Source organism: Euleptes europaea, chromosome 8, assembly GCF_029931775.1.
Source record: "Euleptes europaea isolate rEulEur1 chromosome 8, rEulEur1.hap1, whole genome shotgun sequence".
Classification (NCBI taxonomy): domain Eukaryota; kingdom Metazoa; phylum Chordata; class Lepidosauria; order Squamata; family Sphaerodactylidae; genus Euleptes; species Euleptes europaea.
This window is the reverse complement of record NC_079319.1, coordinates 56792612-56820029: the sequence shown is the minus strand read 5'-3', so window position 1 is coordinate 56820029 and position 27418 is coordinate 56792612. Positions and strand designations below refer to the sequence as shown.

Here is a 27418-nt window from a genome sequence, read left to right as displayed (position 1 = left end):
AAGAACTGCAGGAAGCCTAGAAAGAAGATGTAAACCCATTGTTGATGCGCACACTCAACTCTGTCAAGAAATTACTAACTGATATAGATGTACAACACCAAGTTTTCACTTCAGTTTCTTACATTTGCATATTTATCATGAAAAGGTTTCTAAAAATGCTGAGGAGCATTGAACTGAATACTTGTTCTGCAAACCCTTTGTATATCATCAGTGAGATAATTCAGCTATAGTTGCCTTGCAGTTGAAAACCTAATAGAGAATAGAAAAGCGGCAATGTGAAGTTTTCCTATACTTGATATGTACCTTGGAGACATGCAACAGTTTTTCTCCACTTAACAAGATTCATACCGTACAGAAATATATCATGATGGTATATAGACCCCAGTTCAAGGTCTGAGTTAGAACTCCTGCCTTTTAATCACCATTTCAACTATTTCAAAATGTTACCCTATACTGTTGACGATCACAAGATATAGAACTAACTTCTGACCAAGATTACATGGCTGAACCACCACAATTTCAGTGTATACAAGACAAAATATTCATGGTCTTGCCAGATTTCTAGGTCTTACACCAGCATGGTGTAGTGGTTAAGAGCAGCAGACGCTAATCTGGAGAACCAAGTTTGATTCCCCACTCTTCCACGTAAGCGGCGGACTCTAATCTGGTGAACCGGGTTGGTTTCCCCACTCCTCCACATAAAGCTTCCTGGGTGACCTCGGACTACTCACAGTTGTCTCTGAACTCTCTCAGCCTCACAAGGTGCCTGTTGTGGGTAGGGGAAGGGAAGGCCATTGTAAGCCACTTTAAGACTCCTTAAAAGGTAGAGAAAAAGTGGGGTATAAAAACAAACTCTTCTTCTTCATCCTCTTCTTCTTCTCTCATCAATATAAAACAATTACTTTTCAGTCATTCCATCTTCACATTTAAAATCTCCCTACAGCAAGCATGAGCGACTACTGCATAAGCTACTATTGATGCTGCCTCTGGAATTACACTGCCCAGCCACCTCACTCTATGAGCACATTCTTTGAAACAATATGCTTAAATATTTATTCATCATCCTTCTCCTCAAAGGGAACCAAAGTGGCTTTTTTGCCATCAAGTAACTATTGACTTATGGTGACCCCCATAAGGTTTCAAGCCAAGAGATGTCCGGAGGTGGTTTGACATTGCCTGCCTCCATGTCATGACCCTGGTATTCCTTGAAGGTCTCCCAACCAAATATTAGCCAGGGCCAACCCTGCTTAGCTTCTGAGATCTGATGAAATCAGGCTAGCCAGGGGATATCTAGGTTAGGGCAAAGTAGCATAGAACATTAGGAAAATATAATTTAAATAAAACAAAAACCAACCCCTCCCAGCTTTACCTTGGGCCACCTTGTCCAAGTCCTGAGGGCATGAGCCAGAGGCTTTAGCTCAAGCTTAAGGCTTGTGCTTCTGGCTGCACCCAAACTGAAAACAGGAAGGAAAAACCAAAGCTCAGTTCAGACGTTACAGCTGGCAGCAGTCACTGTTCCTCTCAATCCTCCCTGCCTGCTCAAATATATCAACTTGGGTTTGAGCTACCAACCAACAAAGAACCTGTGGCCACTGCAGTTGCCACTGCAAATGCAATGTGGTGATAGGCCTGGTGATACCAGATCTTCCCACTTCATTGGCTTGTATATTTCCATCTTCCATGTGGTAACTACCAACAGCGTGGCATACAGCCCTGGTCCCATTTCACGTTATTAATCCTGCAAGACAAAAATTACTCTGCCCTAAGAGACATGCAGTATCTAAAATAAGCCAAAGTATTTCTATATGGTATTAATGAAACTATGTGACCTTTGCCTTTATTGTAAAATGGATATCACAGTATCCCTTTGTATCTACCATTCACAGGAGGTATGTGAAGAGCAATTAGGGTGAACTAGTCTGAAAATTAAAAGTATTATGTAATATAATTACTGTCATTTTTAGATTATCACCGAGGCTGTTCTTTCTTAACATGTAATTACACAAATAAATGTTTGAAAAAATAAATGTGTTTATTAACACTGAATTAAACCAAATGAACAACATAGAAGATCGGTTATTTTTCTTTTGTCTATATAAAACAACATAAAGGGCCACATTAATTTTGTTTAATCTCATAATGTCAGAGAGAATTAATTAGAGGAGTTTATCAAGGATTGGTAACTGGACAGAATATTTTCTAATATTTTCATTAGTGAACATGGAGTGCGAAGTCGAAGTATGTGGACTGGATTGCTAAAACAGAAAAGCATCACAAAACTATCAATATATAAAATCCGCAATGTGGCCGCCATCAAAGGATACTTAAATCTGGAGACTGAAGCCATGAACAGACAAGAAAGAATTTGGCAAACCTGAGAAATTCTCCAGGTTTGCAGAAAACCTGTAATCTAAAAACAAAACAAAGCATTGGGGTGGGTAACCTCACAAAATAAAAGAACCAGTGCCCATAACTTTAAGAAACCAATGTTCTCTGTGGCTGTTCTTAGGCAACCACAACAGTATTACCAAAGTTCAAGCCTCAGTTTTTGTCAGTAAGACAAGGGGAGGGGAAAGGGCCTTTTTGAGGCTATTTCAGCCTCTAAGGGAAGACTCAGCAGGGCCAGGCCCTCCAGCAACTACTGGGTGACTTGCTACCATCCGATTTGAATGATTCTCCCAGGCTTAGCTGCTTGCTACTGTTCAACGGCAGCCATGCCACAAAAATCAGTGGACAGTAGCAGTTAACTGAATTAACTAAGAAGGCACAATCCTCAAATCTATGGAAAGGACAAAACAGGTGGATAAAGCCTAGTGAGGCTACTGAAAAATGTCTTCACTATAATTGGGCGAAGGGAAATCAGCCCTCATGGTCTGGCCTTGAAATGTCAGCTAGGTGAACTTTCATTCCTCAAGAATGGAGATTGAACAGATATCCGAGAGCTGAGGTTTCAGATCAGAGGCCAACAAGTAGATGCATTACCTATTTCAACTTACCCTTGAGGAAGAGACTAGTAGAAGTCTCTCCTGCATCCAGGAGTACTGCTGTCAGAGTCACTGAAAGGGGGTGGGGTGGGGTGAGCAGTTCTGTCTAATTTGTTTTGTGAATTCTGGGCTGTGGGCACAAGATTGAACCTTTTGCGCAGACAAAAAAAAGTCATTTTCCTTAGATAGCTGAAGATATGCCATGCATGTGTGCAAAGTGATAGCAAGTCGCAGCTGACTTATGGTGACCCCATAGGGTTTTCAGGGCAAGAGACAAGCAGAGGTGGTTTGCCATTGGCTGCCTATGTGTAGCAGCCCTGGATTTCCATGGTAGTTTCCCAGCGAAGTATTAACCAAGCCTGACTTTGCTTTGCTTGCAAGATCAGGCTAGCCTGGCCCATCCACGTCAGGGCAATGATTATCCACAGTACGAAGATATTAGTTTCACAAACCCTGCATAAACGTCTTTACATTTTAAGTATTTTAAGTCTGTACTGTTTGTAACTTCATCCTGTACAACTGTTAACAATTTTAAAGAATTTTTAAAATTAAGACATCACTAGCATCAAAGAAGAAGAAGAGCCAGTTTTTATATGCCAACTTTCTCTACCACTTAAGGGAGACTCAAACCGGCTTACAATCACCTTCCCTTCCCCTCCCCACAACAGACACCCTGTGAGATAGGTGGGACTGAGAGAGTGTGACAAGCCCAAGGTCAGCTGGCTTCACATGTAGGCGTGGGGAAACAAATCCATTTCACCAGATTTGCCTTTGCAGCTCATGTGGAGGAGTGGGGAATCAAACCCGGTTCTCCAAATCAGACTCCACCGCTCTGCTCTTAACCACTACACCATACTGAAAGCATACAGCATTTTACAGACTTCATTAAGAATAGCTGGATGATATTCTCTAGGACCACACTGAGCACCACACTGAGCTCTCCCTGCCCACCAATTGAAATATTAAGCTCCAATGCCCCACTTGTAAAGGAATTTGGAACTGAACACACTACTTTGTGATCTCTGTGGACTAGGGTTGCCAGGTCCCTCTTTGCCACCAGCGGGAGGTTTTTAGGGCAGAGCCTGAGGAGAGCAGGGTTTGGGGAGGGGAGGGACTTCAATGCCATAGAGTCCAATGGCCAAAGCGGCCATTTTCTCCAGGTGAACTGATCTCTATCGGCTGGAGATCAGTTGTAATAGCAGGAGATCTCCAGCTGGTTTGCAGCCCTACTGTGGACTGACACCAGTGGGCTTAGTACCTGCACAGTCTTGTTTCAGAACATTTTAGAGCTAGGCTAATAGGTGGAGTGCAAGGCAGAAGAGTCACAGCATCTTGCTCCGTTCTCTTTCTACTGTCACAGCAGCAGCGCTGACTGGGAGCACTGTCTCGGAGAATGCTCTGCGAGCTAGAATTTAAGACTGTTTTCTTGTATTTTCTTCAACCATTGCCTTCAGTGGTTTCCCTTCTTTTCTTCTCTCATCCTCGACCATTTGCTATCCTTCGAGATTTTTAAGGAAATTATTTTCCTTTGCTCAGGTCTACCACATGTGGCTAAAGAGACAATGTTCAAAATGTTATGGCAGTATAGGTGCTTTCCACACACAGATATGACAAAATGATATGGTTATAACCATGCCATATAGATCTGGTGACTTCCACCATCAGCTTAGGGGAAGGATGAGGGTCAAATGGGGAAGGAAGTTCTGTATCTGCCCACTGTGAGTCAACTGCATTCATGGACTTTGCATCCTCAGATGCCTACAGTATTAAAACTGCTGCACCTTCAAGTGAAAACAATAATGAAGGAATTGGAGCCTTTAACACTTTATGTGTGCAGTAGGGCTGTCAAAAAAAAATAATTCGGTACAGTTCGGATTCGGCCGAATTTGACCCTTGTGGGGTCGGTACGTGCCGAAGTCCGAACTCCCCCTCTTCGGATCCCCGGTAATTCGGGGGGATCCGGAGTTCGGGGGAAAATTCGGCCGAAGCGCGCCTTCAGCGATTCCCTGAAGGCACGCGGGGGCCCTTTAAACTGATCTGAGCCTCCCAGCTGGGAGGCGCCGATCAGTTTAAAGGGCAGCCCGCCCCCCTTCAGCGGGCTCCGCTGAAGGGGGGCGGGCTGCCCTTTAAACTCATCTGAGCCTCCCGGCTGGGAGGCGCAGATGAGTTTAAAGGACAGCCGCGCCTCTCCAGCGGGCTCCGCTGGAGAGGCGCGGCTGTCATTTAAACTCATCTGTGCCTCCCGGCCGGGAGGCGCAGATGAGTTTAAAGGACAGCCCGCCCCCCTTCAGGGGAGCCCGCTGAAGGGAGGCGGGCTGTCATTTAAACTCATCTGCGCCTCCAGATGAGTTTAAATGACAGCCCGCCTCCCTTCAGCGGGCTCCCCTGAAGGGGGGCGGGCTGTCATTTAAACTCATCTGCGCCTCCCGGCCGGGAGGCGCAGATGAGTTTAAATGACAGCCGCGCCTCTCCAGCGGAGCCCGCTGGAGAGGCACGGCTGCCCTTTAAACTCATCTGCGCCTCCCGGCCGGGAGGCACAGATGAGTTTAAAGGGCAGCCCGCCTCCCTTCAGGGGAGACCGCTGAAGGGAGGAGGGCTGCCCTTTAAACTGATCTGAGCCTCCCAGCTGGGAGGCGCAGATCAGTTTAAAGGGCAGCCCGCGCCTTTCAGCGGGCTCCCCTGAAGGGGGGGCCGAATTGGCCAAATTTATTCGCGAACTCCCGAACTCGCTGAATTCGGCCCCCCCGGTTGCCCGCCAGATTTGAGTTCGGATCCGTCCGAACTGAAAATCACCGAATCAGGGGAAATTCAGTTGATTTTCAGTTCGGACCGAATCAAATTGACAGCCCTAGTGTGCAGTAACAGCAAAGATTGTGAATTGGACTACAATCCAGCCTACTAGTTTTCCAATAAAGTTTCAAAAGCTTCATTAGCAGATTTATAAAATAATGGTAGTATATTTTGTACATGTGTATTCACCACTTATTAAATTAAAACCAGGGCAAAAGGAATAACTGTCCACACTTCTAGGGTGCTGCTACTTTTTGCTGTCATCCTGTTTCCTGCTGCCATTGCAGAATCAGGCCTATTTTGGGGCTGACAATTAGCATGCAGCTGCTCCATGTAGGAGGGACCATTTCCCCTTAGCGTTAATGCTTTAGATGGAGTGAACCCAATATGCTTTCTGATAAAAACACCAGATACCATTTCATGGCAACCTGCATAAAGGACAGGCCTCAAAAAACCATGCACATGAAGACGTCCAGGGTTAGTCATGCTACATCAAAACACAACAAGCATTTGACATATTGATTCCAGAGAAAAATTAAACAGTTGTACATTTGCAGCATAGCTTCAGATGACTCTCCTTAGAAGAACCCCCAAGTTTGTTGAAATTTGGGATGGGGGTCCAATTTTATGGGCTCCCAAACAGGGTGCCCCCATCTACCATTGGAAACAACTGAAAACTCCATTAGAAAGATGGGGGCATCCCCTTTAGAGGCCCATAAAATTGGAACCCCTGACCCAAACTTCATCAAAATTGGGGGTTCTTTTAAGGAGAGTCCCTTGCAGCTATGCTGCAAATCTGGTGTCTCTACCTTAAAAAAAGCCCCTCGCCCAGAACCTTGAAAAAATTCCCCATAGACTTTAATTCACCTGAAATTTTTCAGGATACCAAAAAAAGGCCAAAAAGGCCCATTTACTGATATGTGTACTTGGCTTTTCTGATGTTCCCAAAGATTTTCGGGTCCAATAAACCTGAATCTAAAAAATACTGAAAAATTGGTGCGCAGCCCTACTGCAGTCATATATAGATTTTAAATGCAAGAAGCTTTTCCGTACCTAAAAGGATATCTAATCTTCGTGAAGGGAGCATGCAGGGTTTTCATTACTTCTCAACGGCTGCATGCCTTCTGTTGTCCTTTCGACTTGATTCTTCCCTTGTGGTTAACTTTTTCCTCAAACTATTGTGACACATATACACACAGTGGGTAAGTAGTTTATTGCCCTAAGCCCAAAGTGCTGCACAAGGATAAAAATGAAGGCTCATTTCAGCAACTGATTCTGATTAGAGATCTAAGATGCTGATGCTTTTTTCTAAATTTGACTAACTATAATGAGTATGCTGATAATACACTATTGAATAGTTCAATACTTTAATGTTATAAAGTTTAATTACATATCAAAACATGCTACTAATTTTAGTATGATTGTGTGACCCTTTTTCTGACCAAATAATATATTTTATGTTATTTACCACAAAGCTTGTGTTTTGTGTTTTAATCCTATTTTTTCTACTTTTCAGTTACCAAAAATTAAGGTACATGTTCCAAGGCAGCATAGGGTGTATCAGCTTGCAGTTTTCTGTCAAGTATTGGGTATACTTGCAAATTTCTTATAGAAAACTAAGGCATTTATAACTGTTTAATTCCATAAATATCTCAAATACTGCAATGTTATATGCTAAGTTATAAATGATGTATTTTATGTTGTTAAAGAAGTACAACTAGTTTAGGTTTGATAGGACAGTAAGTATTACAAAGTATTGCATATATTTCAAATTTTCCCCAAATTTCCCAAAGGGAAACAAATGGTTTTTCCCTTGGCTCCAAAATTTCCAGAAATTTCATCTCTCTATCTCTGAGATATCCGGAGTCTCCTGAGAAAGGATTTTCAGCCTACCCATCTATAAGTACAAGCCCTATCTGATTTGAGCTGACAGTGTAATATATTTTTTACCTCCCCATCCCTCCTCCCATCTATCTTCTTCAGCCATCCATGGGTCCTGATTGGCTGTTAGCAGTTCTGGTGCTCTGCACACACAAAAAAGGCATACAAGGGATTGGTGTTTGACAGAAAGGGACATGACCTTAGCTCATCTGTCACACTACCACAGTTAGACACTGGTTTAGGACAGAGATGGCAGCATTTGGAGGCTTAAAGAAAAAGAGTTGGGGGTCAACAGAATCATCAACATTTTGGATGATGTCATTCAAGGGTCTCACATAAATATTAAAGAGCATACACGAAAGCACCAAACCTAGGGAACACAAGTTAATTTCCATGGCCTTGACTCTGCCTTTCCAAAGGAAACCCTCTGCCAACAATCAGTCAGGAAAGTCTAAAGCCAAATGTCATCTCCCAAAATTCCAAAGCTCTGCACTAAACAGTCCAACAGAACATTATGGTCAACCATAACAAAAGTGGCTGACAGATCTAAGAGGATCAAAAGGGAAGCATTTGAAGCTGGAGATCATCCACCAGTTCAACTAATACTGTCTCTGTCCCATAACTAGGCATGAAGCCTAGGATGAAGGGACTAACAGTGCATTCCTAAAGAGAGTTACTCCAGTCTAAGCGACTGGAGTAACTCTCTGTAGGAATGTACTGTTAGTCCTCTCAAGGTGTGCATGGGATTGCTCTGCTACCACCTACTCTATCACTTTACCAAAAGATGCAAATCTGAGACTACAATTAGCCAAGACATTATTGTCCAAAACTTTTTTTCACTGCAATTGCCGCCATCCCATGGGCCTGCAAAAGGGCTCTATACTGTGTCTTGTTAGACTTGCTTTGAACCTTTTGCCACCATTGCTCAAGTTGTCTCCCAACCTGTTTAAGATCTGCAAGCTCATAAGTATATGAAGCTGATGGTCTTTGATGTAAGGAGGAGAGGGCACCAGGGACTAAAACCTTCTAAAGCCCTCAGGCTCTCAGTAAGGACTTAAAAGAGTTGTTGAGATTCCCAGAATCCCCAGAGCATTCTGGAAATATGCCATTTAGTAGGAGTACAGCTCTATGCACACTAGTATGTAATTACAAATCAGGTTCTCTCTTGACAATACCAAAATTAAGAAACTACATTGCTTTAAAACCACAAACATCTGTCAACACAGCTGCCATTACAAAAATAGTGATACAGACAGTTGGTACTGCCTACTATGGATATGATTAAGTTCCATGAACTTATGTTCTTATAGTTCTAAATATTAAGACATTTGGGCTTATTTTTGAGATATATACACTTACTTAATCCAGAAAACCAGCAATAGTTCTTTTTAAGTCATTTGTTTCAACTATACTCTGGACTACTTTCTCCAATGTTCAGCTAACACAGATAGCATGTCCATAGAGGGAAAAGTGTGTGCGATGCATCTATATCACAGCAAAATAGCCATGAGAAAAATATCATGGCCATAATCCAACACGGGAAGTTAGGTATGCATAAACATATTGATTTAAATGGGTTTAAAGGTATCTAACATTGTGCTGGATTGTGGCCCATGTATGAGCTGGTTCTAGTACATTACCAGAGGATAAAGAGAACTGAAAGAATGTTGCATGACATCTTAAAAAATAGTTCTACTAATGGCAATAACTGATTTTGATAGCATATTTATATTTTGAGTGGTAGTTGAAAACTTACGCTAAATGTCTCTACCATATATCCTATAACATTTCACTACTTATTCTTTCTCCTGATTTCCAAGGAAAATAATGCGTCAACTAAAATCATAACCAATGTACAAGGTCCACTGAAATAAAAGAACCAATACCTGTTGCTGCAATCAGAGCAGTTATTTATGTGACTAAGGGTCTATTTAGACACTACATTTGTTTTTCATAGGATGTCTATGTAATGTCATGGAATAATTATGCTTGAATTGTTTAGCCAAGAGCAAATCCATATTCAGAAGGTGACAGAAATATAGGACCTTGCTCATAGGATTATATTTGGGAATAATTAACCCTGACATGACATTTTGAAGTCCTCACATGGAAAGTTACCATGCAAATATCAGAAGGCCTTAAAGAATGCGAAGTCAGTGAATTTCACTTGTACCAGGTATATTGATCCAAGTTTCCTTTATTTAATGTATGAGTTCAATGGCATAAGCAGTACATCTTCAGTAGTAAATGGCTACAATTTTCATATTGTCTCAGTAACCATTCTAAGCATTATATGGGACACACTAGGTCATTTAATGGGAAAGCTGCCATTTCAAATGAACTCAAGGAATGAAGTGGCACGCGTGGTGTAGTAGGATTTAGGAGACCCAGATTTGAATACCCACTCTGCCATGGAAGCTTATGGGTGACCTGGCACTAAGCCATACACTCTCAGCCTAATCTACCTCACAAGGTTGTTGTGATGATAAAATGGAAGAGAGCAGAACAATGCCAGTTTGAGTCCTGGGTGGGGGAAAAGGCAGCATATAAAGTAAATAAATTACTGCTTATCAGCTGTTCTGAAAAGCATGTACAGATCTTTTGCTACCTTGCTGTTCAAAGGCATTCTTTAGTTCTGTTTTCCTTATTCACCTTCATCTATCTGTCATCCCTTTTGATATGGACTCTCTCTCTTCCATACTCTATACAATTCCTAGTACTAAATAGTAGTTGCTGCAACAAAAGTGTCCACTGTTAGGATCTGGCAGCAGTTAATAAAGTCTAGGAACATACAAATCATTGTATTATATAATCCATTCACACCTCACATTCCTCAGACGAGGATGTCAGTACATTACAGTATGCACCAATGAGATCATGTTTGTCTCAGTGTCTTCATAGCTCAAATAATGAGGATTTAGTTCCCATCCAAAACATTCGCAATATGGAAATTACAGCACAAGTTAAGTGGGAAGGAGAAGGGCAGCTGAGATTATTTTAAGGCACCAGTTGACCCTTTCAATTCTGGGTAGTTTCTTTTGCACAGAAAGAGTAAATTAAGCTTCAGATAATGATACGTCCTTGAAATCTCCTATAGGCTTACCCCACATACTGCTTCAGCCCACCCTCTCAGATGTTTTGTCTCTCCTCAGCAAGGACACGCCTAAGCATACTTCCTATGTGTGGGTTGCAGATACATTTGGAAGATATACACAAGTATTCTCTCAGAAGAGGATCTGTGTAGGGGGAAAGGTTTGCAGAACTTAAAACTAAACTTTTCACAGTGTAAGGGAACAGCAGTATTATTTAAAAATGTCTAGTTTTGTTTATTCTTCTGTATTAGAATCCAAGAGACCCACCAAGGGACAGTCACCATGCAGCCTTTTCTGATTCTTCCTGTGAAGTCTGGAAATATTTTTAGGTCAGTTGCAGAAAAGCAGGAAGCTAAAGCTTTTTCTTAACAGATGTACACCTCACTTTGGTGAGCACCACCCCATCCATTGTCCCCTGCTGAACTCTATGGGATCCATTGCCTCCCTCTCCTCTTATTCATCCTGGCAACTCTAGAGCAAGCTGGGATGATGGTTAAAGTGTTGGAATAGAGAAACCCAGGTTTTAATCCCCACTGTGCCACGGAAGTTTGACCTTGGGCTGGTCACATACTCTCAGCCTCACCTACCTAAATGGGTCATTGTGAAGATTAAATGGAAAATGGGAGAATACTGTAAGCAACGTGGGTCCCCATTGGGGAGGAAAGTGGAGTATAAATGAAATAAAAAACACTTGTGCCCCATATCTGAGTTGGGAAATTCCTGGACATTTGGGGACAGTCACTAAAGGAGAGTTTGTTGAGGGAAGGGAGCTCAGCAGGGTTGTGATGACACAGAGTCCACCCTCTGAGGCCGCCATTTTATCCAGGGAAACTGATCCTAGTTGTCTGAAGATGAGTTATAATTTTGGGAGAACTCCAGGTCCCACCTGGAGGTTGGAAACCTAACCTTTCATCATGCTGATTTTGTGACCTGTTAGACGCCAGCAACCCATGTAACCTGAAGACCTTATCCCTACGCCAAGCATACCTACATAAGCACTGGTCAACACCCTCAGCCATCTCAGAGTGAGCTCCATTCTGAAGGCAGTTTGACTAAATCAGGAAGGGGGGGCTGATCCCCACCCACCAAATCCCACTCAAAGATACAGCTGTGACACGACTTCCGGTAGAGCGCTGGCCCAAGCACCATGTCTCTCAGGGATCTCCCCGAGGGAATCCAAGAAACGTTCAAACTGGGGTGCAATAAGGCACTCCACCCCAGTCCTAAATAGCGGACTGGGAAGCAGGATCCCCCTGCATGCCGCGAAGAGCGTTTGACTCCCATATTCTCTGAGAGAGTTTCAAGCCTCTCGGAGGAGTGGATGCTGTCCCGCTGGCAACTGAGGGAATTTCCATCGCCATGAACGTCTCTTTGGCTTCAAGCTTCAACCTCCTCTATCTATCAACACTTAAATAATAATTTTTTTGGAATGGAAACCCCATCTTCCGAAATCTGAGTAAGTTACAAGAACTCTCTTGTTTTTACCTTGAATCTGAAGTTTTGAAAGACCGGGAAAATCACGTATGCAATCCGCGCTTCTCCGCCCAAAAAATAAGTGACTTTGGAATTAAAAAGTTACTAGATAAACTGGCAGGAGCTCTATCTATTTGATCCGTACTTAGACACAACAAACGGAACTTTTGAAAGACATTACAACTACCAATCAGATCCCGAGACGTCGAAAGGGGTGGGAGTAAACAAGAAAAATACCTTTGGGTCTTTCCAGCTTGAGAAGGTCCTCCAGCCACGTTTTCACTGGAATGATCTATCTCGGAGCACCGGAAGACTGCAAGGAAATATACTCGCTGCTTTTCCTTTCCTTTCCTTTTATCCCTTAGAAGCTCCTTGATCAATTGATCTTGAGCAGCATATATCTAGTGTTGGAGGGATATAAGGACTGAAACAAATCTTGCCACTGACAATGTAGCCTTGGGGTCCCTGTCGCTTAGTAAAAAAAGGCATTATGTCAGTCACAGAGGCATTGGATTTGTATATTAAAAGGGGGGAAATATAGTGCGATCGAAGTTCCTCGTAAAGGTGGCATTCCAAGAGGGCATGGGCTAATGAGTCAATAGAGCCAGAAGAGCAAGGGCAGATCCTGTCTGAGTATGGTATATTCAGAATTCTGCCCTGCATTACCATAGAAGGGTTAGCATTCAATCTAGCCAAGCAAAAACCTCTACAGAGACGAGCAGTTGTCAGATAATATGTATAGGCAGGCAGACCACGTGGAGGGGGTATTCCGAAGAACTGGGATGAACAGACGCGACGAGCACGAAAAGTAGTGCTGTTATAATCGAGCTCTTTAATGCGCTTTTTAATTTTGACAAAAGCTTCAGTTTTCCCAAGATCTGATAACATAGCCTGCGAGAAGCCCAGCAACGCCAGTTTCTCATCTAAGATTTTTTGCCATGAGGATTTGAAAGGGTCATGCTTCAGAGAAGCTAGGAACCCCTCAGTGCTAAAGCACAGTTTAAGGTGGAGTTTAAAGGTGGCCAACCACGCCCTAGCTTCAAGTGACATTTGGCCAAACTCAGAACGGAGAGTAACGCCAGCAACACATCGAGGGGCATTTAGGAGTTTTCGTAAGAACTGAAGCAGTGGACGATCTATAGATTCATTGATGACTGTAATCCAGATGGCAACACCAAAGAGGATAATTGGGATAATTTTCAGGCTAAAAACCTGAATAGCCCCTGGAATATATTTGCCACCTTTGGTGTGAAAAAAATTGACAATAGCACCAACCCCAGGTTTAATTTTGTTGGACACTGCTTTTTGATGGGCATTCCAATTTAGGTTATGGGAAAACAGAATGCCAAGGTAAACAAACTCCTTGACTTGGTCAACCTCAAAGCCATCTAATACCCAGCGAAAAAGAGGCATTTTTCTCCTCTTAGTGAAGATCATGATCTTAGATTTATGATGGTTTATTTTAAGACCTTCCCTAGAGCAGTACTCAGAAAAAGTTTGCAAAGATGTTTTCAAACCAATTCTTGTGCGGGACAGGAGAACTGCATCGTCAGCATAGAGTAGAATCGAGGTGGAATGGCTTGCAAGCTTTGGGGGGTGGCAAAACTCTGAGAAATTGGTTGCCATATCATTCAGGTATACATTAAACAAGAGAGGAGCAAGGAGGCAACCTTGTCTAACTCCCTTGGCCAGTTCAAAAGGCTCGATTAATTCTCCTTGGTTGCCACAGCGAACCTGAGCTGTGAGGTCAGTATGAAATTGCTGAATAAGCCATAGTAACCTCCTATCCATAGTAGAATGTGATAGTTTCAACCATAGCCTCTCCCTCGGGATGGTATCAAAAGCTCCCTTAAGATCCATAAAACCCGCATAAAGGGTGCCATTTCGGGGGGAGGAATATTTCTCGGCTAGATGGGAGAGCACTAAATAGTGGTCCATGACAGACCAACCCCTTCTGAAGCCAATCTGTTCCCAGCCAAGGATGTCATTACTCTCAACCCAGTCCAACAGCCTCTTTAATAAGTAGGAGGAATACAATTTGCCTAAGCCAGACAAAAGGCTGATTGGATGATAACAGCTTGGGTCAAAGCGCTGACCTTTTTTAAAGATTGGAACGATAATGGTATGTCTCCAAGATTTTGGAATAGCTCCTGATGCATTAATTTGTGTGAATACAGGAGCAAGAATGTTGGCCCATCATTCGCTGTTGACTTTAAAAAGTTTGTAGGGAATTAGATCAGGACCTGGGGCTTTGCCTGAGCATAGGCGATCAATGAGCTGTTTAATGTCCTTAGGAGACACATCTGGCCAGGAATTCAGCAAAATAGAAGGTACAGGTATAAGACCCTGGTTTTCCACAGAGCAGGAGAAGAGGCTCTTGAAGTAAGCTACCCAGACCGAAGACGGGATACATGCGGGGACTCTGACATAGCCATTACTTAAAGAATTCACAGTCCGCCAGAAGGTTGAATTATCATTGTTGTTTATAGCTGTAATCAAGCTCCTCCAATTTTTATATAGGGCCTCTTTTTTCCTCCATTTTACCAAGTCCTTGTAGTTCTTTTTAATAGTTAACAATTCCTTCAATACTGAAATAGTGTTGTTCCTTCTGAATTCTCTATGTTTCCTGGTTATTGCTCGTTTGAGTAGTCTACACTCGCGGTTAAACCAAGAATTTTGTTTGTATAGAGCATGCAAGCTTGAGGTGATTTCTTTAGTAAATAGAGGTTTAAATAAATCAATTAATCTGAAAAAAAACATTTAAGACAGTAGCTGCAGACTCTTGCTTAAGGAGGGCAGCTTTCAATGAAGTCACCTCCAAAAGCTGCATTTTGCCACGCACCAAAGAATCAAGCTCAGGGCTCCAGTAAACACGAGCTAGGGCTTTTTGGGATTGGTGCAATATTTGATGGTAGGACGGTATTAAGTGTAGAACACATAATTGGTTGATTGAAAGAGAGATAGGGAGATGGTCACTGCCCATGTAATCGCAGACTTCCATATTACTGATTAGAGGTAAGAGATCTAATGAAACCAGAAAATAATCGATAACACTGGCACCATTTTGGCTAAAAAAAGTGAAATCTCCATTAGGGTCGATCTGCAATCGCCTATTTACTATTATTAGGTTCCTCTGAATAGCGAATTGGGCCAGACTTAAGCCGGAAGAATTGATTGCCGAGTCCCTGGAAGTTCTAGTATACCATAGGGAACTCAGGAAAGATTCATCAAAATTCCCTATAAGATTTTGGAAGAGAGTATTATCATCCGGCCCTATTCGTGCGTTAAAATCACCAGCCATAAGAACTGGAATAGTTGGGTGGTTGCTTTCGATGTCATCATTCAACGTACCCTATAACTAAGACTCAGTACCACCAAGATCGGAGAGGACAGACTAAATCGTTGGACCGGAAGTGTGTTTCCTTCGTGCAACTACAAAGTATCTCCTATAACCCAGGATCACAGAGAGGAAACAACGGAAGGTCCGCGAACCAACAACATCCTGTCTACTTCCTACTCCACTGCCGAGCTAGAGCGGCACTAAAACTTGATGGTTTGCTGAAACTTTAAGTTACATTTTCATTATAACTGGAAAAATTTAAACTGATTAAAGTTGGTGGAAATATAAACAGAACTAAGCCCTGCCATTTCATTCGAAAGACAAACGTTAAGGATGTAAGTTTTGACTTTGTTAAAGATTGGATTTTTAAGCATCACTTCTCTTGTAACATCAAAATTTCTGGAACCCTTTTAAAAAAAAAACAAATATGGATGAGATGGAAAAAATACAGTGAATGCTAGCAAAACAACAGGATCTGATAAGTAAACAACAAGAAAAAATGTCACATCAATTGACTCAATTAACTGGCATGTTAACCATGTTAACCAACTCCAACCAATCTATTAACCAAAAACTGGACATTCTGACAAGTGACATGAAAAACATAAAATCACAAGTGACTATAATGAAAACGGATATGGGACAAATGGATTTATCAATAAAAAAGACAGTTGAAGAACAGAAAGAAATAAAGAAAAAACTGGAAACTCAAGATCAACAAATTAAAGCTATGCTTTCCCAAGAAGAGATAATTAAAGACCAACTGGCTATTATGGAGATGAAAGTAAGAGAATCTAATATTTGCCTTCGCAATTTGCCGGAAGAACTAGGTGATACCACAGAATCAATTATAAAATCATTGGCTGATCTAACTCAGATAAGTGAACAAGAGTTGAACTACGCAATAAATAGAATATACAGAATCCCTTTACCATTCAGATTGGAAAAATCGAAGACCAGAGATGTTAAGATCTCCTTCTATGACAATAGGATGAAAGACATGATCATCAAATCTTTTACGACAATCCTTTGTCAATGAAGGGAAACCCATTGATAATACTCAAGGATATCCCTCAACATTTGATGATGAAGAGAAACATTTATAAAGAGTTCACTGTGATACAGAAGAGGAATGGAATAAGATTTTCCTGGATATTTCCACAAGGACTTATTCTTACCTACAAAGGGGTCAGAATTACCATCATTTCACTGGAAGACACTGAAAAATTCCTGAAATGTTATGAACAAGATCTAATCAATACTATTCCAGAGCAGAAGCAGGAACAAGAAGAAGGGAAAGAAGCTCCATCTTTGAAACCTGGACAAAAAGGAACACATAAGAAACTCTAGAAGTGGTGGAAAAACTAAAATCCATGGCAAGAACAAATCCAAAAGACATCGTACAACCTATGGGTGAAAGAGAGACTTGGAGAGCTTACTATGGAATTTAATAATAACCAACAAACTTTAGTTATTATTGATCTAATCCTTTTACTTTAATGATAATTTTTGAAAATAACCTTTCTACTTTTATTTTAAGTTAAAAGATAATATGTAACTGTTATATCTATTATAGTGATAGAAAATAGAATTGAAATTACAGTTTGGAATATCCTAGTAGGATTAGAATTTTAAATACAAAAGACTGTATAAATTTATAGCAAGACGAAGGAAGATGAAGGGGAAGTCTTTTTATTACATTATATCTTCTTAATGATGAAGGAGCTTTTCGACAATATTGTTAAATTTCTTCTTACGCTGCCTATTCATAAAATCTATATGTTGTTGAAAAGTATTCCTTTACAGTATATTTTGAAAAATAAAAAACATTATATATATAAAAAAAGATACAGCTGTGACACGATCCACACATTTACTGAACAGCACTGTCATACAAAGAACATGGCATAAGGACAGTGTTTGCCAACTCTCGTGTTCTAGCAAGGCTCTTGTGTCTTTATATGCTGCATTGATGGACCAGAATCACAGGCAGAGCTGTCAACCTCCAGGTACTACTTGGAGATCTCCTGCTATTACAACCGATCTCCAGATGACAGAGATCAGTACACCTGGAGAAAAATGGCTGCTTCAGCAATTGGACTCTATGGCATTTAAGCTCTTCCCCTCCCCAAACTCCAACCTCCTCAGGTTCCACCCCAAAAACCTCCCACCAGTGGTGAAGAGTGACCTGGCAACCCTACATCCAGTGCGTGATCTTGAGAGGGACAACTGTCTGTGAAGCAGATTGCAATAGTGTAGTAGTCAGGCAAGAACAAGAGAGTTGGCAGCCCATCAACATAGCAGTGAAGTGCACAAAGGTCACTGCAGCTGTTGGTCATACTGCAGGAGAAGCAGATGGGTGGACTCTAGTCATGGTGCTGTGCCTGCCAGGTGTCTAGCCCTGCTGGATGGCTGCCTGCAAAGAGTCCAAACAGACACAAAGGGGTGCTTGGGAAATGCTATATTTGCATCAAGCTTTGTTAATCTTGAAGCCAAGTGACAAACTTTGATCCTAAAAGGACATGAACACTGACATTTTACAAAGTCTTTCTGTCTTGGTCCTGGGCTGGATTATTACAAAATAATTCCTGACAACCATTCTGAAAATGAGATACCAGAAACTGGTTTTCCAATCAAACAATGTGAATCTTAGCTACAGGTGTTAAAATGTCACATAAGCTTATCCTAAGTCCTGAAAAATCCAAGAGTGATGTTTAATCAAACATTCAGAAGTTTTGTACTAATTCACTTCTATGTAGAAATGACACATAATGTGGGTGTCTAAAATATAAAGGTGCTTAAGAATATCATACATTTGTTTCCTAAGGGGTCGATCTGAAAATTTATTTTTCTTCTCCGCTACATTATTCATTCAGTAGCAAAACAGTGGATAATAGCTGGTATATGCTTTCATGGCTCTGTGTTGAGCTATTGTTTTTCATTCAAGAACTAGTGGAAGAGGGAAACAATATTCCGCTGCTTTGTGGCCTTTTGAGGGGAGGTGTAAAAAAAGGAAAAAAAAGAATGAGGCTGGAAAAAAATACCCAAAAATGGCTAAATGCATTTTTAAAATAACTGGGGGTGTAACTGTTCCCACAGCCCTTTGACCTTAAAATTAAAATGCTTTCCACATGAAAAACTTTTCCAGATGCTTGAGGGCTCCATTAGTATAGAAATCGGAAAGAAAGGAAATCATTCCTCGTTTACTAACAGCCGCTCACTGTGAAAATAGATCTCAGTTAACACAAATACTGAGCTAAAAACATTTCAAAGCTAAAAACGTTTCAAAGCAGATGCCAGAGTGTTTGGCTTTGTTTGTTTCACTCCTTTCAGCTTCAGTTTAAAATCTTTGTGCACCATTCAGGTTCTTGAATGATTCTTGTTTTGGATCCTTTGTTTTCTCTGTCCTACATGCATCACAAAACAATACTGAAAAGATTGCATTTACCAGTTCCCAAACACTTAAAAGAAGGAGGACCCAGCTTACAGAATGCAATCTTTTAAAAAGTATTTAGTGGGGATTTAACTATAGGAATTCATTTTGGAAATCCTTGACAGAAGGCGGAGTCATTTGATTCAAGCAATAGGTATTCTATGCAGAGTTCACCTATATTCATAGATCTGTTCTAAAGAAACTCACAGTACAAAAAATCTCTTTTCCTAGTTGTTCATAAACAATCCATATAACATCTGTTTCATAGATAGATGATGGATCCCTTGGTCTTTCCGATTTTGAACAAAAAAAGGTATCACTGTGACCCACTGAATCTAATCTAATGAACAGCTTCCACATATGGATGACTTCCACTGCCAGTACATATATTATGGAATTTGCTTTTTCCACACTGCTCGCTGGCCTCCTCCTTATAGTTCTTCTTAGGGTTGCCAACCTCCAGGTAATTAGCACGGGTAAAAGGTACACAAATGCACAGAGCCAAGTAGCAAAAATGCAAATGTTAATAAGTGCAAAACATCAAAGACAGCAGTGTGAGACAAATAGACCTAACAGTAGTGACTATACAATGTACACTAACAGCAGTGACTACACAATGTACAATATATACCTGGATTATAGAATAACCAGGCAAAAAAGTCCTCTTCTTAAGTCTATCAAAGTTGGTTGGTTCCAATTGTATAATATGTTCATCTGGTGTGAATCCAGTGAATATAAATCCAAAGATGGGGGACGGCCGTTTCACCTTGGTTTCTTCAGCCCCATATTATCTCATCCATGTAATGGTAATTCCAGAATATAACAAAGTCCACAAAGGTACACTATTAAGCCACAGCAATGTCCACAGGTTCCCAAGTGGGATACTAGCACTTGGGAACCTGTGAACATTGCTGTGGCTTAATAGTGTACCTTTGTGGACTTTGTTATATTCTGGAATTACCATTACATGGATGAGATAATATGGGGCTGAAGAAACCAAGGTGAAACGGCCGCCCCCATCTTTGGATTTATATTCACTGGATTCACACCAGATAAACATATTATACAATTGGAACCAACCAACTTTGATAGACTTAAGAAGAGGACTTTTTTGCCTGGTTATTCTATAATCCAGGTATATATTGTACATTGTGTAGTCACTGCTGTTAGTGTACATTGTATAGTCACTACTGTTAGGTCTATTTGTCTCACACTGCTGACTTTGATGTTTTGCACTTATTAACATTTGCATTTTTGCTACTTGGCTCTGTGCATTTGTGTACCTTTTACCCGTGCTAATTTCCAAACCATATGGTATAGGCACGGGAGTGCTTTTGTTTTGTTTATATTGAACCTCCAGGTAATAGCTGGAGATCTCCTGCTATTACAACTGATCTCCAACCGATAAGAGATCAGTTCACCTGGAGAAAATGGCCGCTTTGGCAATTGGACTCTATGGCATTGAAGTCCCTCCTCTCCCCAAATCCCACCCTTCTTAGGCTCCACTCCAAAAACCTCCTGCCAGTGGCGAAGAGGACCTGGCAACCCTATTCCTTCTAGCAGCAGTTCAAGACTCAGCTCTTCTGCTGAGGTTCTGCAACATGAGGCTAGATGAGCTGGGCCTCTTCTTTTGTTTCTGGACTGCAAACTGTTGGGCTACAACATTTGTTGTTTTTAATATTGCTGCAAACAATTATGAAAGCATTTCTACATAATAATATATAAATTACAATAAATAAAATTAAAAGGTTGATACAGGCATTGGACTTAGTCAAAAATCATCTTCTCGGCAGGCTTGCCAACTCTGAGTTGAGAAATACCTGGAGATTTGGGGGTGGAGCCTGGGAAGGGCAGGGTTTGGGAAGGGGAGGTACCTCAGTGGGGTATAATAATTCAATATTATTACTTAGTAGATTGCACCCCAAATTAATAAGCAAGTAAGACCTTGTTTGCTTATTTTTAAGTATTTGCAACAAGCCAAACTTATATGAAACAACAGCAAGTTTATTAGGGTTGCCAGCTTCGGGTTGGGAAATACCTGGAGATTTTTGGGGCAGAGGAGGGTGGAGTTTGGGGAGAGGAGGGACTTCAATGCCATAGAGTCCAACTGCCAAAGTGGCCATTTTCTCCAGGTGAACTGATCTCTATTGGCTGGAGATCAGTTGTAATAGCAGGAGATCTCCAGCTAGTACCTGGAGATTGGCAACCCTAAAGATTATCCTAACAGCTTAAACAATAAATCAGGCAACTTTCTCCTCTCCTGTTCTTCCTCTACTACTTATAAGTAATCAATCACAAAACTCTAAGGTTGCTGGTTTGAAGACCTAATAATAAAAAGGATGAATGGATAATAAATCTGTCAGCCTTACCTTTTATTCTTATCACAGGGCCATTGCAAAGAAAAAACGGAGCTCCTTGGAAGGAGCGATTGATAAAAAGAGCTGCTGCATACAGTTTGGCTTCTACCTTTTTTACACCACTGAAACAGCACTCCCCAAAATCAGGTGCCTTACTGCCAAATCCAAAGGTCCCCACACTCTTGACCTTTCAGCCACCTTAGGTTTCCATGACTTTATTCTCGTCCTATGGGGGGTGGGGGTGTTTAAAGCTTTTTAAGCTGTTTTATGGTCTGCTCCTAGACTGACAATAGTTTTGCCAATTCATTTTAAATGGCTCTATTTGTTCTTATGCCACAGCTTGTTTGTAGTAGCTTGGATTGTTTTTAATATACTTCTTTAATTGACTTGACTTGTTTTTGTTATAGAACTGTTTTTATTGTAGCTTTTATTTTATTGTTGTTTTTACTGTCATTATTGGTTTGTTTTATTGGTTTACCTGACAGCTGTGTCTACCAGGCCTGGAGAGGGAGCATACATATTTTCTAAATAAACGATTCATTCAATATTAATGGAAATTAATGCATATTCTTCTCTGTTTCTATTTCCTTCCTCTGCTTAAAGTTAAGTGGTAAGCTCCTAAGGGTAGGAACTCGCCTTTTGGTAATCTGTAAAGCACCATGCACACAATATACAAAATTCAATGCTTAATTGGATATTTTTAAACTTCTTCAAAAGTTATAAAGTAACTTTTTTCTTTAGTGAACAAAAGCATTACTAAAAACACTGAAAAAAGCTGTCTTCCCCTTGCTTTTGTCATATTTTTATGCCAATGCTACAGGAAGCCCTAAAATTGACAGACAGTGAAAACTTTCTTTGTGTGCCTGTTACAAACAATGCACAATCTGGGAGCTTTCATAAGATTTTAAAAAAATTTCAGTAAACTGCCTGTTGTCACTTAGACACTCTGCCTCCTATTTCTTCTCCACCCCATGGAAGAGCGATTCAGATGCACAGATCACATTACTGTAGCGTAGATACAAATTGAAAACATTTAGTATTTGTTTGGTGTTTTGTGAGCCAAAGGGCGAAAACACATGGTTGCTTTAGCCTCCTTTATTCCGATTCAGCCAGGATCAAACACGTGCATTTTTGCCAAACTGCGTTAGATCCTGGCTGAATCCTGGCTGAAACAGGGAATAAAGGAGGCTAAAGCGACCGTGCGTTTTCACCCAAAGATAAAGGTCACCCAAAGATAAAGGTCTTACAATAAGAGCTCACAAAAGCATAAAGTGGCGGTAGCACATTTCAAACAGGTTACTTCCAACTTTATTCAACTGATTGGTAAATTGGCTTGTCCTCTGGCACTGGCTTCTTCTGTCCACAGTACTGCTAAGATGTTGTGAGACTGACATAATAAAATGCTCCAAAAGGAAAACCTCAGATAGGCTTAAGAAGGGATTTTGTGCTGGGGGCAGAAAGGAACGCAGAGAGGCATTTCCGTCATGCTGTGTGCTTCCTCAAGGGTATTCACATTACCAGGTGGTGGGCATCACTGGGGAAACCGAAGAAAGTTCCATGTGGAAAGTGCTTTAATGGGCATGTTCTATTGACAAGAGTGAGTGCAGAAAAGGTAGAGTGCTAAATTTAGCTTGCTTTCTGCACATTCACAGTCTTACATTTCTAAATGTATTATACATAAGGCCTGCATGGAATATGTTTGGGCATAATTACTAACCACAGAAAAGTGATGCCTTACCATTGCTCTCCTGCTGACCCTTACGCTTTCATACAGCCCCCCAAAAGACAGAGATTTGTCAGCTGCTCAATGCGGCTGTTGCACAGAAAATAAATCCTCCTTTCTTCCTGATTACACAATCTCATTCATTTTTTTCTTAAACTGTCTTATAACATTCATGTCAAATCATTCTGCAGCTGCTACCCCCATCCCTAATCCTCCCTGAACTTTGTTTCTTTCAACAGGGCTACCCTTTCCAAAGCCTCTTGAACCTCTCCCATTTCTGTCTGTCTTGTTCTCTTTGCTGGCTCAAAGTTCCTGGGACAAACAAAGTATTCACCAAAAAGTACATTCAGCAACTGTAAAAAAATCTAGCAGCTTTACTGGGGAAAGAGAAGCAGGTTCCATGCATTTTCAATGCTTTTTATGAAATGCGGCGTAGGAAAAACACATTTTCTCATTAGCTAGCGGGTTTTCTAGAATGGACTATTTTTAGCAATATTTAAAATATTCTTATCTCATACTCAGGGCATAAAACAAAGCAACAACAAAGTGCAATACTTAAAAAAATCCATCAACAAGATAAAAGCAATTCACAAGGCAAAAACAAACACAGCCAGATCTGATAAAAGTTTACCCTCCACCAAGTGCCCTCCGAAATACAACCATTTTACACACCTTTCTGAATACAGAAAGTGAAGCTGACTCATGTATGAATTCTGTTAAGTCTTCCAGTGGCAGCCTACCACAGAAAAAGCCCGTGAACTGACTATTGCCAGATGGGCAGTCCAAAAGAGGGCACCACAAGGAAAAGGCTCTTTGAAGATCACCGTTGATGCACAGGGAGTATACTGGAAGATGTGGTTTGGTGACTATTATCAAAGGTAAAAAAAGGTAAAGGTCCCCTGTGCAAGCACCGGGTCATTCCTGACCCATGGGGTGACGTCACATCCCGACGTTTACTAGGCAGACTTTGTTTACGGGATGGTTTGCCAGTGCCTTCCCCAGTCATCTCCCCTTTACCCCCAGCAAGCTGGGTACTCATTTGACCGACCTCGGAAGGATGGAAGGCTGAGTCAACCTTGAGCGGGCTACCTGAAAGCAACTTCAGTTGGGATCGAACTCAGGTCGTGAGCACAGATTTTGACTGCAGTACTGCAGCTTACCACTCTGCGCAAAGTTTAACTTGTAACTATTAGGGTCAGATCCAAAACCCCACAGCATGGATGAGAAGCTAAAACTATACAACTGAGATATCCATCAGGGCTTAATGACCTAGATCTTGTGCCATGATAAGTGTACACAATTCAAAATTTGATATTACAAGCCACAGCAGTCTGGAAAGAACCCCCCACCCCATAATGGGGTTTGATTCCCACTCCTCCACATGAAGCCTGCTGGGTGACCTTGGGCTACTCACAGTTCTCTCAGAACTCTCTCAGCCCCACCTACTTCACAAGGTGCCTGTTGTGGGGGGGGGGAAGGGAAGGTGGTTGCCGCTTTGATACTCCTTACGGTACAAAAAAAGCAGGGTATAAAAAACAACTCTTTTTCTTCATCTTCTAATACAGAACTTTTTTTGGGGGCAAAGGAACTGTTGGAAAGCGCTTCAAGAGAATCACTGTATACAATATATGGAGAGAAAGAGAGGACCTCCCTTCCCCAAACATCCTCTGAAAGACTGGAAAATATTAACTTTCATCATAGCATGCCTAACATGGTTATTTCACAGTTTGCATCTCTGAAATATTCCTAAAGGGAAATGGCTTCTTTCAATTACAGTGAGTTTGCAATTATCCAGAACCAGTTTATCTGATTTTCAGATTATCTATGCCCTAAGGTCAGGAACTGACTGTAAAAGGAGGGCGAGCAGCCCAGACAGTTCTGAGAACTGGATCTAAAACCTAAGAGGAGTTTTATGGCTAACACTGGATGGCCAGGGGCAGGGCAGGGGGGTTATAGCTACTCTCTTGCAAACATGAGCTAGTTTGGTATCGGATTATATAGTGCTTTCCTGCATGCAATCATTCACTGACTAAATGTGTTCATTCTTTTAAACTGATTTATCATCAACTCTTCCATAAAACATTCAGCATGCAAAGTATGTTTACAAGCTCTATTCCTGCAAAGCCTTAACAGATGAAAGAAGAGGTATGGCCGTTTTACAAATGCCCACGGAATACATTTGTGCAACCACTTTTTCCTCCATCATGTAGTTACTCTGCTTGACGGGAACAAAGCTACAGAGATAGATTGTCTTCTTCTTCCAGAAAACACAGATTCATTGTTTACCTGTAAGCCTCATGGTTTTACAGCACACTGCTCTCTCTATGTGGCAAGAAATTACTGTGTTCTCTAAACCTAGCCAGTAAATAAACCGTTCACCATGTTTTCCGGGTCCAAATCTATCCCTGATCTATCTCTATCCTGACCCTTTTCCATGGAGTATGAGACAGCATACAGTTTTCTTCTCCACCATTTTATTCTCACAATAACCCCATAAGATTAGTTACACAGAAAGAGTGCGACTTGCACGGGGTAACCCAGGGTGCTTCATGGGGCATCCTCAGTCCTACTCAAACATTCTGATTATTACTCCATGATCACCTTACTATATGCCTTCTGGTATTAAGATTAACTGTAGTTTTAATAACAGGAACATTTTAAGATATTACGATTGGGGCCTATTGTTACACACACACACCCTTTCAGGAATGTGCTCTTAAGAAAACTTATGCTTCAGGGGGTACTTTTCTATCATAACAAATAACTTTGGTTGAGACAGAACACTAGGTAACCAGCTGGCAAAAATATTCCTGTGGATAAATAACACAGATGAAAACCACAAAGCTGTACAACACCCTATTACTTGCTGTGCCATCAACTCAAGATATCATTAAAGCTTTATTCCAAGACACCACAACTATATAAACAGACCAACAACAGAAGTACACAGCAGACTGTCGTTTCATTACTACAAAGTTTTAAAGCTCCATCAAAATTTAATCAACATCACAAAAACATTAGGGATATTTTGCCAAACTTACAAAACAGAATCAAGCTGTGCACCAGAAGGACTGTTTGAAAGATTAAATAAGGAATTACTCAAGCTCTCTAAACCTGACCAAAGCTCAGAAGATAAATGCCTTACCTCTTTATGTTTAAATATTCCATGTCAATCTGGTTTTAAAGTGACCCAAGACTATAGTCAATATTTTCTGTGCTGGCAACAGACCAAAATATGACAGGGGTGGTGGTGGAGGAGGGAGCTGCGTTGGATTTTCACCTTCTTTCATCAAATCACACGACCATCATCTTCTTTCCCAGCATTTTAAAACAGACATATCCTGTGCCCTGATGTGCAATGTCAATATTATTGTTCCTCAAATACAAAATATTATGTGAATGTAAAATCAATTTCTCTTGTACTTGGTAGCAGCCTCTCCAAATCAGTAAGGAATTAAAGAGAGACTCAGCCCAACAGTTCTCAGTTAACAACTCTGTTTTAAACACACTACACTGTATTCAACCCCACTACAGGAAAGTTAGATACAACAAACAGCTTTCTAAAAAATATAGCATGGCAATATGCTCTGATCTGGCAAAGAAAACTCATGCACACATCACCAGCTGCACTAATCATCTGTTGAGCAGTCAGGGGAGGCGAAATTTGACAAGCAATAACAGGCATGTTGCCCCCTGTCAAGCAAGACAATGCCCAAATCAGGAACAGCAAGATGCCAGATTGCAAACATTACAGGTTGAAGAAAAAGGGACTGGATCCAAAGAACTATGAATGAAAGGAAAACCTGCAAGCACAGTTCCACGAATGCTAATGCAAGAGTTCACAAAGTGCTATATAATGGTAGATTCCATAATTATTATGTTTCTGTTGCTCAGTCATTTGTACAAACAGATATACATTTTGAATTTTGCTTCATTCTCCGCCCCCTCACAAAACAAGCCAGCATAAGGAATAAGCTACTCCTTCTGTGAGTGGAAAAACATCTTCCACGTCCAGAAGGGCTCACCTGGATCCAACCCATGTTTTATAGCAAAGCTTTTCAGTGCCAGTTACTCTAACTGGTGGGATGAGGTGTGATAATGAGCTCTGTTTTAAATTCTTCCCAGTTTTCTTTTTCTAAGCAGTTCTCATTAGTTACTCGGTCACCTTACCTCTTTCATTCTATCCAGCTCGTTCTGCAGTGCTTGCTTAGATATTTCCACTTCAATGATTTGTTGACGAAGGAGTTCATTCTCATCTTCTGCTTTAACACGCTTCTCTTCCATGTTCTCCAATTCATGGTGCAGCCTGACAGATACATCTTTGGCTACCTGTTTAAGAGTACAC

General features: G+C 41.1%; 1 protein-coding gene across 1 annotated transcript in view; it reads right to left on the bottom strand.

Annotated features, from left to right (window-relative positions):
• The window catches only part of MTCL1 (microtubule crosslinking factor 1), a 108425-nt gene that overhangs the window by 65565 nt on the left and 15442 nt on the right, over positions 1-27418 (bottom strand). The window contains exon 3 of the mRNA XM_056854937.1: positions 27244-27402. Coding sequence (XP_056710915.1) covers positions 27244-27402 — 159 coding nt within the window. The remainder of the gene's footprint in view (positions 1-27243; positions 27403-27418) is intronic.